The following is a 15963-nucleotide window of genomic DNA, read 5'->3' on the forward strand; positions in this document are numbered from 1 at the left end:
AAATTACCTTGTTTACAAGGTACCTTTTAATAGCAGAAAATTTTCAGTATTTCAGGGCTGTAATTTTCCTGTACTATAATAGAAGGCTTGTAGTTTATGTCTGTCATGGTAATAAACCATGTGCAATCAATACTGGCTAAGTACCACACCTTTTTATATCTGGTTTTCTTAGAGGAGTCAAATATTAACAAATAATCCTCTTTGTGCTTATTCATTTAAGAAGACAGAAGTGAAATGTTTCCTCTGTTAGGCATATTGTTAGAATGCAGAGGGAAACAAATCTGGGTTTGCTTTAGTAGTGTCTAGTGTGCTGGCCAGAGGCAGATACTTGAACAAGTAAGTATAAAACAAGGAAGAGTAAGTAACAGTAATAAGAATTTAGCAGGTAGCTGGGGATTTAGCTCAGTAGCATAAGTGCCTGCCTGGCAAGTGCAAGGTTGTGAGTTCAATCCCTGAAACAAAAAAAAAAAAAAAAAAGAAAAGAAGAAAAGGAAAAAAAGATCTTAGCAGGTACCCAGCTACTTATCTATGATTTAATAATCCCTAAAACTGACGTGAACTAATCCTGTGGGAAAAACATAATCTGAAGTAATGTGAGGCTAGTTTGATTCTTTTTGTCATTTAATATTTTTCAAAGCCAGGTGTGGTGCATGTGTATAATCCTAGCACTCGGGAGGCTGAAGCAGGTGGTTGCTGTGAGTTTGAGGCCAGCCTGGGCTACACAGTTCAAAGCTAGCCTGAATTGTGTAGCAAGATCTTGTCTCAAAAACTAAATAAGTAACTGTTCACATTTTGCTGCAAAAATCTTTTCTTGTTTTTGTGGCAGGGATTGAACTCACAACCTTGCGTTTGCTAAGCAGGCGTTTATATTGTTTAGCTAAATCCCCGGCCCCAAAAATTTTTAAGGTACATTTTTTTTGTGTGTTTTTTGGTACCAGGGATTGAACTCATGACCTCACACGTGCCAGGCAGGCGTGTAAGCCACTGAGCTAATATCAGGCCCTGTTGCAAAAGTCTTATTACTGATTTTTTAGTGAGAGCCTCTTGTGTCTATGTTGGAGTTGTTATATAATATACCATATCACTTTTGCAAAATTAGAAGATTTGGGATTTCAAAATGTATCTGTATAATGTAAAAGTTATAAGTTAAGAATGGTTTATTAGGAGCTGAGGATTTAGCTCAGTGGCATAAGCCCCTCCTTGCAAGTGTGTGGTCGTGAGTTTGATCCCTGGTACCGATAAAAAAGAAAACGACCAAAAAAAAAGAATGGTTTATTAAACCTGAGCCATTCTTTGGACATGTAGGTCATTTTCTATTGTTGGTTGTCAACAAACTGCTGCTCAGTTAACTGTATGTATACTGTCATTTTATATTCATGGAAGTATGTCCATAGAAAACAATACTAGAAGTAGAATTACAGATATTTATAATCTTACAAGCACTGCCTAATGTCAAACCAGTTTGCAATCTTGACTTTTTTTTAAACAAACAAAACACCTTATTAAAGGTAGTGTTTAGGCCCAGCAGAACAGATGTATTAGTTTCACTTAGTCTTTCACAATATAATACAGTAAATTGAAACTAGACATATGAGCGAGGTATGGTGGCTTACACCTGTAATCCCAGCACTTGGAAGGCTGAGGTAGGAGCATCATTGTGAGTTTGAGACCAGCCTGGGCTACAAAGTTAGCTCAAGGTAAGCCTGAACTACATTTTGAGACCCTGTCTCAAAAAGACAGAAAAAAAGAAATTAAAAGTTCGAGTACTATAATTTTGTCCTTTTCCAGATTGTTTTGGTCATTCTTTATTTTTTCCCCATAAACTCCTTTATTACCATGTTAGTGTGAGGCAGAAGCGCCATCCCATGTCTGCTAGTCAGTTTGACTGGATAAAAGGAGAGTGCACATATATGGTCCTGAGGTCAGGCCACATGGGAGGCTCTCCGTTAGAAACAGAGTGTAGGTGGCTTCCCTTTCTTCTACATGTAATCATGGTTTCATGCTTGGTTAACTCCAAGGCAGATCTGGCAAAGTGGCAGCAGGGCATGGGAAGGAAAACTGCTCAACTCAGGACAGCGGGGAAGCAGAGACAGAAGCAGGAGCCAGGAGAAAAGTGCCTCCAGGTCACGCCCACCTCCTCCGCCCAGGACCGACTTTCTGGAGCACAGTGGGCTTTGGGTCCACAGTGCATTAACCCTCGGATGAATACCGAGCCCTGCTACCCAGTACCCTTCCAAACATGTGAGGCTCTGGGGAACATTTTAGATCTAAACCATGACAGACAGAAAGAGCAGACGACCTTTTCTGGGCCTTATTTTATTTATTTTTTCCCAAATCCATTTTATTTCAGAGAGAAAAAAATTCAAACCATAACAATCAAGGGACAACAAAGGTTCATACATTGTTGAGCTGTAATTTAGACGGGTTGTTCATTTGTGTGTCTGAAGATGATCTTACTATGTTGCCCAGTCTGGCCTCAGATCCTGGGCCAGATCCCTTGCTGGGCGCAGTTCTCATCCCTCCTGAATGGCTGGGACTGCCGGCTTCCAGCTCGTGCTCACCCTCTTAGGAGTCTTTTACATACAGATGCTAGTAGAGGTACATTCTCTTGTATTTTTAGCTTTTCCAGTTTTTTTTTTTTCTTCTTCTTCTTTTGTCTTTTTGAGACAAGAATCTCACTATGCTGTTCAGGCTGGTCTTTGGCTCACTTTGTAGCCCAGGCTGGTCTCAAACTTGCAGCGATCCTCCTGCTTCAACCTTCTGAGTGCTGGGATTACAGGAATGTGCCACCATGCCCAGCTCCAGTTTTTTTAAATCATGAAAAAGGTTTTGATTTTTTTTTTTTTTTTTTTTTTTTTGTCTTTTTCCTTTTTATCGGTACCGGGGATTGAACTCATGACTGCCCGCTTGCAAGGCAGGCGCTTATGCCGCTGAGCTAAATCCCCAGCCCCAAAGGTTTTAATTTTATTAAATGTGTTTTTTCATCTGTGTGATAATCATATGGTTTTTGTCCTTTAGTCTGTTAATATGGAATGTTACATTAATTGGTTTGAAATGTTGAGTAGGGCCTATCAGTAACTCCCTGTACTTTCTATAACTCTATGACAGAATTGCTGTAATGCTTTTTTTTGTCTTTTTGAGACAAGGCCTCACTGTGTAATTCAGGCTGGCCTTGAGCTCACTTTGTAGCCCAGATGTGCAACAATCCTGCCTCAGCCTTCTGAGTGCTTATAATGCATTTTTCTATCAAGTAATTTTGTTGGAACCCTTAATTTGCTGAGGGATAGAGAAGAGGGAGTTCCTGGTATATTTTATTGAAGATGTTTATAGGTGATGAGATTTACTTATTTGTGTATTTTTGAAGCAGGGTCTCACTTTGCAGCTACTCTTGAACTTACTGTCTCCAACGATTTCTGTTGTCTTGCTTCAGCGTCCCAAATTCCCAAGTGCTGGGATTGCAGGCATATGCCATCATGCCTAGTCTACTTTTTGTTTTGTTTTATTTTATTTATTCATTTATTTATTTATTTTGGTACTGAGGATAAAAGCCATGACCTTGCACTTGCCAGGTAGGCACTTATGCCACTGAGCTAAATCCCCGGCCATACTTTTTGTTTTAATTGGTGTTGTTCATACCTTTTCTGCTTGTCATTCTCACAAGGAATGTAACACATGTACTAGTAAACTAAAAACAAAGCAAAACAAAAAACTGTGCTACTGTGCACATAGCATGCACAAGGCCCTAGGTTTAAGCCTGAGCTCCACACATGCACACACAAAATCAGTACATAATACAGTGCTCAAGGGCTGGGAGGACGCAAAGGCAGAGCTTTTGCTTAGTGTGTACAAGGTCACAGGTTTGATTCCCAGCATATCAGAAACAAACTACAATACTGCCAAGATTCTCTAATAGAAAAGAATGGAACTTTTATTCTTCTGTTCCACTAATTAAATAGATGTAAATAAGAATGTAGGCCTTCATGCTCAATATCTACGGGTATTCTAGAACTTAACATGTTTTAGTTGCAGAAAAGCATGCAAAGTGTATTTGACAAGTAAAAATAAAGCCTTATACAGTACGAAAGGAAACTACTCCTTTTGGTGTTTTTAGGAGATCTTTGGTATGGTTTTATTTTCTTTGTTTTGGGGGAGTTTTTGAGACATGGTCTCGCTTCCTAGCCCAGGCTGGCCTTGAACTCATGATGATCTTCCTGCCTTAACCTCTCAAGTGCTAGGTTTGTAGGAGTGCACCACCACACTTGGCCAAGGAGGTCCTTAGGATTTTAAAAAGAGCTTTCTGGAAAAGTAGACTCTTAGATGACTTTAAACCTCATGATGAGCTCTGAAGTGATTGATGGGGACAGTACCGATTGAGAAGCTCTGGTGTATTTGCACTTAGAGTATAACTACCATTACAACAGTTGCTTCCTTATGTATAGATCACATTAATTGATACTTTAAAAATTTAATATTGCAAGATACGGTGGCAGATGCCTGTAATACCAGCATTTGGGAGGCTGAGGCAGGAGGATTGCCTTAAGTTTGAGACCAGCTAGTGAGACTGTGTCAAAAAAGAGAAACTGAGTATCATAAAGACATGCTGGGGTGGTGGTAGTGCATATCTGTAATCCTAGCACTGGAGGCTGAAGCAGGAGGATCTCCCAACAGTGCAAGGCCTGTTTGGGCTACATAGTGAGTTCAAAGCTAGCCTGAACTACAAAGTGAGATCCTGTCTCAAATAAACAAACAAACAAACAAACAAATAAGTAAATAAATAAATAAATAAATGTTAAATTGTTAGCTGGGCATGCAGTGTACATCTGTAATCTCAGCACTTTGAAGGCCAAGTCAGGTGAATTTCTATGAGTTCAAAGCTAGCCCTGATACAGAGTGAGATCAAGGCCAGCCTGAACTGCAGGGTGAAACTGTCTCAAAAAGACCAAAAAGGGCTGGGTTATAGCTCGACGAAGTAAGTGCCTGCCTGGCGATTTCAGGGTCATGAGTTTTGAGTCCTGGTACAAAAATAAATAAAAAGGAAAATGTTTGTATATCTGAAAACTTCATGATAATAAAAGATTTTTAAAAAATGAGGTTCAATTATAGTATTGATAAGATTGTTGGTAAGACTACTTTATGTTTTCAGCAGGTTAGCAAGCATCTTTTCATTTAGTATGTATGAAGATCATTTATCTATACCTTTACTGTACTTTTAAATTTCACTTTTGAGTCAGGGATCTTGCTATGCAGTCCAAACTGGCCTCAAAGTTGTGATCCTCCTGCCTCAGCCTCCTTATTACTAGGATTACATGCATGTACCACCATGGCTTATGTCTTTACTATTTTGATTAGTGTTAATTTAAAAGGAGCTTATCCCTTTTCTTATTTAGAAAGATTCAAGATAGCTTTATCATTTTTATTATAAATTGATAATTGAAGGAATTTGTTTTTAGCTATGTAAAGAGACAGTACTATTAATTATATATAACATTCTAATAGTTTAACTCAAAGGTATTTTGCTAGCTATTTGTAAACTGCAGCATTATTTTCTGTGAGCACATTAGTGATTGCATGGTCATTTCATGTTTTAGATCTGGGTGATGTTCTTACTCCTACTCTGAATGCCAAAGCCGTTAATGGGAAAGCAGAAAGCAGTGACAGTGGAGCCGAGTCGGAGGAGGAAGAGGCTCAGGAGGGAGAGAAGCGAGCAGAGCCAAGCGATGATGGTGAGTTTTAGGCAGTGAGTTAGCGATTTCACACTAAGTTAGGTAAGAAGATGTGAAGGGTTTGGGCTGGTTGGTTGTGTGTCAGATGAGTGCATGTGGGGGGATGTGGGCTCTTGTCTCTATACGCGGGGTTGGTGTGGACCAGAATGCCTTGGCCACAGAGAGGAGGGATGACTGATCATATGTGTAAATGAAAACTATTGACTGAGGGCTGACGAGACTAGCCCACCCCCCAAATGTAGTGCATGAAATGCTGCCCAGGACAGGCAGTACTGTTTTTTTGGACATGTGGCATTTTAAGGTATTATTTGCAATCTGAATATGCATATGTAAGCAAGGACTGGAAACAAGTTAGACTTTCAATTATGAAAAATAAAATGGAGTCCAAAGAATAAGAATACAGGCATAAATGCGTCTCATTGCTTCGTCTTGTGGTACTGAGGATCCAACCCAAGGTCTCACACATGGTAGGCAAGCACTGTGCTGCCGCCTGTAGTGCATTTTCATGAAGAGGGAACCCTGGAATCATGGGGTTCTGTGGGCTGGGAGTCCTGTTAGTGGGACTGCCAGTGACTCAGGGACTTAGAGAAGGGAGTTAGACTCTAAAGCAAACCGTGCACCTTGGTGCGCCTCCACTTTCCAGTCTATAAGGAGCTGTCTTGTTATCAACTTTGTACAACCTTTTGCCGTGCTAGATCCCTTCTCTGTAACAGTTTGCCTGTCCAGGATCTGAGAGAGTAAAGATCTCAAGAGATCTACGGAAGCAGTTCTAAAAGCCAACACAGATTTTGGGTGAACTCAGTATATAATAAATATCTTTTCAAGGATCACCCCTTCTCTCTGACCCAAACAGAAAACCTACCAAGAAATTATGGTAGCTTGAGGAATGACTAGAGGATATTAGCACGTAGTGTGCAGAATTTGACCTACTATGAATTTTTATGACTTCGATGTTTCTTAACAGATAAGAAAATGATGAAATTAGGAGAGCATAAGAACTTGGAAATCGTCACTAATGGTTATGATAAAGACAGCTTTATTCAGGATATACAAGGTGACATTCAGGCCACTTCTTCCCTGAATGGTAGAAGTGCTGAAGAAGGAAAACCTGGAGATCAGGGCTTGGAGGGAACTGGAAACATTGCTGTCCACCTTCCCCAAGGTACGGGCCGCATACTTCTTTGCCTGGCCTTTTTCCTATCTTTTTCCTATAATACTGTTTAATAATTTTAGGATATTCAGGAATAGTTTAGAATTTTAAAATATTTTAAAATAGTATTTTAGAGCTTAAAAGTAAGGGTGTGTATTATTGAAAGACAGTAAGTTAGGACAAAAGTTATGACATAAAACTTTTATGTTTTTCATGAGACTTTTTGTGTTACCACATGATGTTTTAAATAAAATCTTTGATTATTTATTCTTGATTATTCTTGATTTATTCTTGATTGTTTCTCTTGACTCCTGATTTTATGTGGCCTTTATTTTCTAATCGTCTAGGTACGTTAGAGCTTTTTCATGGCCTCTGACTCTTGGAGTGAGCCTACACGTGTGTGAAATTATTAATGTAGCTGCGAGCAAGTGCAGAAGCATCATCTCTTAGTGTGACACCCAAACTCGCAGGGTACACCTCATGTCTAGGGTGGTCCTAACTCATAGTGTGTTTTCTCTTACTAGGTTACTAGGTTTCCTGGGATTTTTGCCAGGATGGTGTCTTCATAGACTTAAATGACAAAATACATTTTTATTTTGGTTTTGTTTTTGATACTGGGGATCAAACTCATGACCTCGCGCTTGCCAGGCAGCTGCTAACTGCTGAGCTATATCCCCGGGCTGACAAAATATGTTTTTATCCTTTCAAATAAAAAGTATCAACTAAATTGAAAGTTTTGGTAAATTAAAGTATGATTTCATGAATCAAATTTGCATTTCAGTACGAACATAGAGTAAATATATTTTCTAGTAGAATATTCTTACATTTCCTGGTTATTTGTTCATATTTAGATATAAATGATGATCATGTTGAAGATGCTTCAGGGATTCTGCATTTGACAAGTGATTCAGACAGTGAAATTTACTGTGATTCTATGGAGCAGTTTGGGCAAGAAGAGGTAAAAATGACTTTTTCTGATTGGTAAGTTTTCAAAGTGGTATACCAAAGTTCAGTGCATAGCTTCTGTTAATAGCAGATGTATACACTGTTTATCACTTTGAAAACATACCTCTAAAACAGTTAAATGTGCATATTTTTATTTTAGTGAATTAAAGTATATATACTTCTAGAAGACTCAAAGAATAATCGTTTAGAGTACTGTTACAATTTTAAAAATTAATTTATTAGAAACCTGGGGAGAATCAATGTGTTTAACACTGGTCAGTGAAGAAAATTGAAAAAATTTTTTTTAATTGAAAAATTTTGAAGCAGTCTCTTCTTCACATTGATTGTAATCCATCGGACTAAAATTTTTGTGGAAATAATCTTCAGATTTAAATTAATTAAGATTTAATACTGGAAGAGAAATTTGAAAAAAAAAAAAAAACTATAAAAGGCCCATGAGGTTGTTTTTTTTTTTTTTATTTGCTTTTTCTGATAACAGTGAAGATGGTTCTGAAAACTGTATTTTCAGCATTTTTACACCTGTTTCCCCCACTCTTCCCTTCACTCTGTTCTAATGCAGGTTCAGTGTGTCTTACAGAAAATCTTGTAGCTCTTGCCTCTACAACAATCATTTAATGTTTTATCTCCCCCCACCCTTTTTTTTTTTTTGACATAGGGTTTCCCTACAAAGTCCAAGCTGGCCTTGAACTCATGATGTAGCTCAGGCCGACCTCAAACTCAAGGCAGTCCTCCTGCCTCAGCCTCCTGAGTGCTGGGATTACAGGTGTGCGCCGCTGTGCCACTTTAAAAATTCTTTTTTTTGCTTTTTGAGATAGGGTTTCACTCTGCAGTTCAAATTGGCCTTGAACTCACTTTGTAGCCCAGGTTGGCCTCTACTTGGCAGTGAGCCTTCTCTCTCAGTGTCCCGAGTGCTAGGATTACAGATGTGTGCCACCATGCTTGGCTGACATGGTAAAAATGGTGACAAGGAGGCCAAACAGAGAATGAACAAAATTAGTGGAAGTAAAAACAGAAAATGATAAAAATTCAAATCCCTTATTTTCTCTTTCAAAATAGTTTTTGGCCAGGCATGGTGGCACATGCCTCTAACTTCAATACTCAGAAAGCAGCAGCAGGAAGATTACAAACTCAAGCCCAGTCTGGACTGCACAGTGAGACCCAAAAACCAAATGTTGGTGAAAAGAGCTGTTCATCTCGATAATTGTCTGGGCCCTTAGTTGTGGGTTTGCTCCTGTGTTCTGCATAAATCTGTGGCTGGCTGAGAGCCTTCGGGGGCTTTGTCCAGCTGGGCTTTCACTGCCCAGCTGACGCTGGTGATCACCTTTCTCCTGTTAGGTCTTTGCTCGCCTGACCTTCGCTGTCCCTCGTGTGTGTTAAGCAGTGCCCTCTGTGTCTCTAGCACCCTTGTCTGTCTGTCCAGGTGGCCCAGAAGACACTGTCTTCCCGTGCAGTGCATTAATGCTGACACAGCCTTCACACCAGATGGGTGTCTCTTCCAGAAGGAAATCTCATTCCAAACAGCTATTATTGTGTCCTCAGACTTCATGTCATGATCTTATTCACTGAGATATTTAGCCCTCTACGAAGATACTTAAAATCTTTTTTATTATTATTATTATTATTTTATCATATTACTGTCAGTTTTTTTACTCAAGACAGATGATCTGTAATAAGTCACTATTTTAAAAAAGTAAATACTGAAACTATTTTCAGGATATTCGGGCGCTGTTGAGCACAGCGATCTTTCCCCCCTTGTTGCCATTCATACTGCTCTGGTTTCCGTCCTTCCTGTAGGCTTCCTGGTCTAGCGGCACTGTGTTACACCACGGGTCTCACCGAAGCCCTGAGGTGACAGAGGGCTATGTGCTTTCTTTCTTTTCTTATTTTAATTTTTTAAATGGTACGGGGGATTAAACCCAGGCTCTTCACACTGAGCTCTGTACCCAGACCTTCCCTCTTTTTTTGTTTTGAGACAGGGTTTTACTAAATTGTCCGGACTGAACTTGTTTTTTTTTTTTTTTTGGTGTGTGTGTGTACCAAAAATTTATCGTACATTTGAATAAATGTATAGTAACTACATTTATTCAAATACAGTCATGTCATCTTCTTCTGGAACAGTGTTGTAATTCTCTTAAGTCCTAATTCTGGCCTGAATTTCTTGCAACTCCATTTCCCCAATCTCTCATGTCCAGCAACAGAGCTCTCCTTATATGAACACTTCTTGTCCATGCACCCAGCTCATTGCCCATCATTACAACACACAAAGCACTAAATTAGGAAGATTCATATTAGACACAACCACATCTGTTCATTATCAAACACGCACGTATTTGCGCATTATCTCTGGACCTTTGGCAGTATTGACGTTCATTTGTTCACATAGGTGTCTACCATCCAAAGGCTCCTGCTTGGGTATTTACATATGTTTAACTAGAATTTATGTTATCATTTATTTTAATAATGTCAGTCTTATTCATGTATATTAAATTACATTTTATAATTTAATGTATGTGTGTTGCAGTGGGCTGTGACTGAACTCTTAAAGTGGTGATCCTCCTGCTTTAGTCTCTTGTGCTAGGATTACAGGAGTGCACCACCATGCCCAGCTCAGATCACATACCAGGGCCTCAGCTCTCCTAAATTGCTGTTTATTTTTATTTTGTTTTGACTGGCTTTGGACTCACATCAGTCTTCCTGCCTCAGCCTACTGGTGCTGGTATTACAGACATGTACCACCACACCTGGCTAAATTCCTATTTATAAGAAAGTCATTTTTTAGGTTTTTGTTTTCAGTCAGTGTAAGTAAGCTGAGTATTTTATAAGTCCCATTCTGAAAGGTGGACATTCCTTTTTTTTTTTTCTTCTTTTTTGAGATAGGGTTTCATTGTGCAATTCAGGCGGGCATTGAACTCACTTCTTAACCCAAGCTGGTCTTGGACTTGTGGATCCTCCTGCCACAGCCTCCCAAGTGCTGGGATTACAGGCATGTGCTTTCATGCTCGGCCTTAAGGTGGATATTGGAAAAGGTGGGCATTTGCACAAGTTCCCAGTGATGCTGTTGCTGGGGGTCTGCAGACTGTACTGGGTGAAAGGCGACAGTGCCTGTGGAATTGGCAATGTGGTTATCAGTCCAGTCTGCCCTATTCTCTTGCTTTCCTCAAATACTTTTGTTATCTGCTGTTGTGAGAAGATGAAAGCCAATAGGCTGCTCCCTAAATTTTGTACCATAATCCTTGTCTTCTTTTTTGAGACAGTTTCACTGTGTAGTCCAGGCTGGCCTTGAATTTACTGTATAGCCCAGGCTGGCCTCCAACTTAAAGCAATCCTCCTGCCTTAGCCTCCAGAGTGCTGGGATTACAGGTGTGCACCACCACACCTGGCCTAATCCTTAGTCTTTAATTTACTACAAGCTCTCTATTCATTCTTACCCACCTTATAGGGTAACAGGGTCTTCTCATTTAAGGCCAGTTTCTCTGCATTGCCCATGTCCTCCTGCTCCTTTGGGCTTTCTCTTTTTCTACCCTCTCTGTACCATCCCCAACCATTGTTTCTCTTCCACTTCTTCTCAAGCTATGCACATATTCACAGCCCTTCCATCTTTGAAAGAAAATATTCACTTAACTTGGTGATACCCTCTATTATTTTACTTCTGTCCTTCACTGTATGAGCAGGCCTTCTGTTGTCTGTATTTATTGTATCCATTTACTGTAGTCAGAGTTCTGCCGTACATGCCAACACATTTTCTTGAAAACATGCCATTGTACCAATCTTTCAACACTTTCTTTTGTGATAGGTTCCCCCCCCCCCAACCTCTTAGGTTTCCTGTAGGCCTCTTCTTGAGTTACTCTTTTTCTGTTGACTCTTTCTATTTAGTGCTCTTTAGGAAAAGAACCCTAGTTACTGCTTCCTTGGCTTTAACCATCACAGGCTGAGGACTCCAAAAGCGATAAATCCAGTATTTCTCTTCAGAATGCCAGGTGTTCATCTAGACATTCCTAGGAATCTCATGTTTAACCTACCTGTAACTACCACTGTCTCTTTCTGTTTCTCTGAAACCTCCTTTCCATCAGAATTTCTCAGCTTGATGAGTGTCACAAACCTTGTCCCAAGACACTTGTATTCCTCACATTCAGTCTCTAAGTCACGTTGATTCCTTCCTCTTAAAAGTTCTCAAATCACAGTGTCTCAAGTATTTCATTCATGCCGTCATTACTATGATGCCTTTGACTTGGATTATTCTCAATTGATAGTTTCTGTCATTTCTTCAAAGACTTCCTGGCCAGTCTTCTTTCCACCCCAGCATGGGTTAGGTACCCCTCCTTTGAGGTCCTGTAGTTTATCTTTCTCATCAAATTTATCACATGATATTATAGTAATCCTCACTGGCTTCTTGTAAGCAGGAATCTTCCTCTTTCATCATAGTATTCCTAGAATTTACCGTAGTAACTAAAATAGTACAAGTAATGACCCAAAAGTACAGTAAATGTTTTAAAAACTTACTATGGTATAAATAAACAAAATCACTTTGCCAAGTTCAAAGTGAAGAGGAATATTTTGGGGGGGGATTAATGACAGTTGTCTTTTACCACATGAAATTTCAAAATGTTTACCAAATTTTATGATCATTCCTTATTGATCTAATGCTTATAGCAATTTCTGTCAAATAAAAACATTACAGTGTTTTCCTCTGCCTTGTTCACTGCGTCTGGCACCATGCAACTGATGGCTGTTCCCTAAAGTCAGAATGACATGGAAGATCAGTGCTTTGAACTGATTGAGGATCTGAAGCAGCCATGACAGTGCCAATGAAGACACAAAAATGTTCTTCAGGGACTGACGCAGGAAGTCCAAGCGTGATGGGACATGTGTTTGAGTGATGGGGAGTAATGTGGAAAAGTGGCAAAGTGACTCCTACCGTAATAAAGTTTTAAAAATTCTTTAAACATTCGGTATATTTATTTGATCATATCTTATAAGGATTTACCTGTTTCTTTGATAAATGACTGACTTTTGAGAACAGTTCACTGCCAAAATGTCTCAATTCTTCATGCATGGACAAAATATCTTGTATCTCATATTTCTCTTGCATATAGGAAGCTGAATGTGAATTCAAGATATTTTTAAAGAAAAAGACTATATATATCATCTTTTTGAGACAGGGTTTTGCTATGCAGTTCAGGATAACCCTTAGCTCACTTTGTAGCCCAGGATGGTCTTGAACTTGCAATGATCCCCCTGCCTCAGCCTCCCAAGTGGTGGTATTAAGTACATGTGCCACCACACTATTTCTAATAATATCATGAAGACACAGTATTTCTATTACCATGAGAACTTTGTGGTATGTAACTTACAGTTTTTGACCAAATATTATTTTAAATTTGTAGTCTCCAGACAGTTTTATATCAAACACCGGACCATTTCAATATTTCCTGAGTGGTGATCCTAACAAGCCCTTGGAAAATTCCTGTTTTCCTGAAGATGTTCAAGGACCACCTGGGAACGGCAACACTGGCACTCTGCAGGTGGTGGCAGTCGAAGGAAGAGGTGAAGTAAAGCACGGAGGAGAAGACGGCAGAAGTGACAGTGGCGCCCCACAGCATGGGAAACGAGGTGGAGAAAGCGAGGGGTTCTCTCATGTCAGAAGAGCGAGAGGTCAGTGTTACCAGTAGTCGTTGCCACGAGGGCTGATTTCGGGAAGTAGCACAGTGGCTGAGTTCTCCATGGCAGAGTCCCCAGAACTGTCAGTGTGTGCAGGCTGTCTGTAAAGTTACGTCATCCTTACATGACAAGTTTCTCTGTGTCTAGTTCTCTGCTTTGACTCCACGTATGTAGTAGCGTGTTCTCTGAAGGGAAAAGATTCCTGTTTCTTAATCTTTCATGGAAGTTGCGGAGGTGATCATATTTCTGTTCTCTTGCTCCCTCCAACTGTGACTTTTATTCTCTTTTCCCTTTATAGGTAAAATTTGAATGAATCTTTTACACATTTCCTTGCGTAGGTCCAAAGAGATTATTTAAAGCTAATAAGTCAAAAATAAGAATGAAAGAACATTTAACAATATAAGGATAAATGTAATAGTAATCACCAGACATGATGACTCACACCTATAATCCCTATTACAGCGCCCAGGCTGAGGCAGTAGGTCCCGAAGTTCAAGGCCCTGCTGGGCAACTTAGCAAGATGCTGTCTCAAAATAAAAAATAAAGTTTAAAGAAGGGGTTGGGAAATGCAGCTCACTGCAGATGCCTTCTGTTCAATCTCAATAGTGGGAAAAGAAAAAAGCTCAATATGATCAAGTAATATAATTGAGAGACAAAATTAATATATTCACTTTTATTGTTTCTGGTGAGAAATTAATAGATACTGTCAAAAAAAAGAATTAAGAGGAAAAAAATAGTTAAGGCTATTAAAGAAGTTATTGTCCATGGTCTAGTATGCATAGCATACATGAGATCCTGGATTTAATGCTTAGCACTAAAAAAAAACAAAAAAGAAAAAAAATTTTTTAATAATATAAGGGTCCCAGTACTTTGTGCTGTGCTACATTCCCATTCTTTGTATTTTCTTTTTTCAATTTTTACCTTTTGAGTCTGGATCTTAATGAGTTGCTGACTGCCCATGTTGGGATTAAATCTGTGGTCCTCCTCCTTCAGCTTCCCAGAATACTGGGATGATAAGCACCGAATACCATGCCACGCCTTCTGGGATTTTCTTTTTAGTCTTGTTACCTTTTAAGATGATTATGATTATGATTATAATTATAATTATTTAGAGAGAGGGTCTGTCTATGTTGCACAGGCTGGCCTTGAACTCATTATGTGCCCAGGTTGACCTCAAACTCATGGTGAGCCTCTGGCCTCAACCTCCCCAGCACTGGGATTATAGGTGAGCCCTACCACAGCTGGCATTGTTACCTTCTTATAAAAAATTTTTTAGCACATCAGTGAATATCCATATTATTTGTGAGTTATGTGTGTATAGGCATGTACTAGCAGGTTGTGTATGAAATCTTAGAAAAAAATTTTATGAATGCGTCAATATACATAGTTTACATTATCCTTTAGTCCTAAAAGTTTTTTGAGACAGGGTCTCACTATGTAGTTTGGACTGGCCTTGAACTCACTGTGTAGCCACAGCTGGCAGTCCTCCTGCCTCAGCCTCCCAAGTGCTGGGATTATAGGCATGGGCCCAGCTAAAAGTTTATTTTGTGTATTTCCGAGTAGCTTCTATTCTGCATTGAGGTTAGATCTCAAAGAGATAACAGGAAAATGGTTAGAACACATGAATCAAACTGACTTTTTTACTCTCTTCCAACAGGGCACAGGATGCCACATCTGAGTGAGGAGACGAAGGGCCGACAGGTGGGCAGTGGAGGTGATGGTGAGCGCTGGGGCTCAGACAGGGACTCCCGAGGCAGCCTCAGTGAGCAGATTGCTCTTGTGCTCATGCGACTGCAAGAGGACATGCAGAACGTCCTGCAGAGGCTTCATAAGCTGGAAACACTCACTGCTTCGCAGGTCAGCGGCCACCTTTGGCTCACCCTCTTCGACTGTTTGTGAACCCTATAGAGTAGTGTGTAATCTCTATTGATCAGATTTACACAGGGCACAAATTTCCACAAAGCTTTCACAAATTCTAGTGCTTGTTTTAAAAACTTCAAAAGGACTTCTTTTAAAATACTGTTTTAGAAAAGACCAATCAAGAGCTTGGCATGGTGGCACAGGCTTGGAATCCTAGCACGCTGTGAAGCTGTGGCAGCAAGATTGCAAGTTTGAGTCCAGCTTGGGTACTTTAGGGAAACCCTGCCCCAAAATAAAAACTAAAAAGAGTTGGAGATGCAGCTCAGAACAAGATCCTAGGTTCAATCCCAAGTCTTTCAAAACAAAACAAGAAAAAAGAAAAGGCAATTTAGTTAGTTGCATACCCTTATGCAGAGCCCAGTGGTCCTGTATCCTAGGCTAGTGATCTCTGGGCTGTGATGGATTGCCATTCCATTGGAATAAAACCAGGGAGCTGTCGCCAGCGGAAGGGACTCAGAAAAGGAAACAAGGCTCCCAGGAAGAGATAGGTCAGCTTATTTGATTGGCAGTGGTTACTACAGACTGAGCATTTCTGTTCAAAATGTT

General features: G+C 39.8%; 1 protein-coding gene across 8 annotated transcripts in view; it reads left to right on the top strand.

The window, feature by feature from the left end:
- Nucleotides 1-15963, top strand: part of Acbd5 (acyl-CoA binding domain containing 5) — a 70896-nt gene that overhangs the window by 19513 nt on the left and 35420 nt on the right. For 6 of the 8 annotated variants that reach the window (XM_063238570.1, XM_063238575.1, XM_063238574.1 and 3 more), the window contains 5 exons: nucleotides 5589-5723; nucleotides 6688-6885; nucleotides 7725-7831; nucleotides 13224-13491; nucleotides 15155-15354. In XM_063238570.1, the coding sequence (XP_063094640.1) occupies nucleotides 5589-5723; nucleotides 6688-6885; nucleotides 7725-7831; nucleotides 13224-13491; nucleotides 15155-15354 (908 nt within the window). The remainder of the gene's footprint in view (nucleotides 1-5588; nucleotides 5724-6687; nucleotides 6886-7724; nucleotides 7832-13223; nucleotides 13492-15154; nucleotides 15355-15963) is intronic. The other 2 variants (XM_063238573.1, XM_063238576.1) reach the window with 1 other exon arrangement.

This window comes from Cavia porcellus, unplaced genomic scaffold (assembly GCF_034190915.1).
Source record: "Cavia porcellus strain 051 isolate PalLab524CR breed Dunkin Hartley unplaced genomic scaffold, mCavPor4.1 scaffold_27, whole genome shotgun sequence".
In the NCBI taxonomy this organism is placed as follows: domain Eukaryota; kingdom Metazoa; phylum Chordata; class Mammalia; order Rodentia; family Caviidae; genus Cavia; species Cavia porcellus.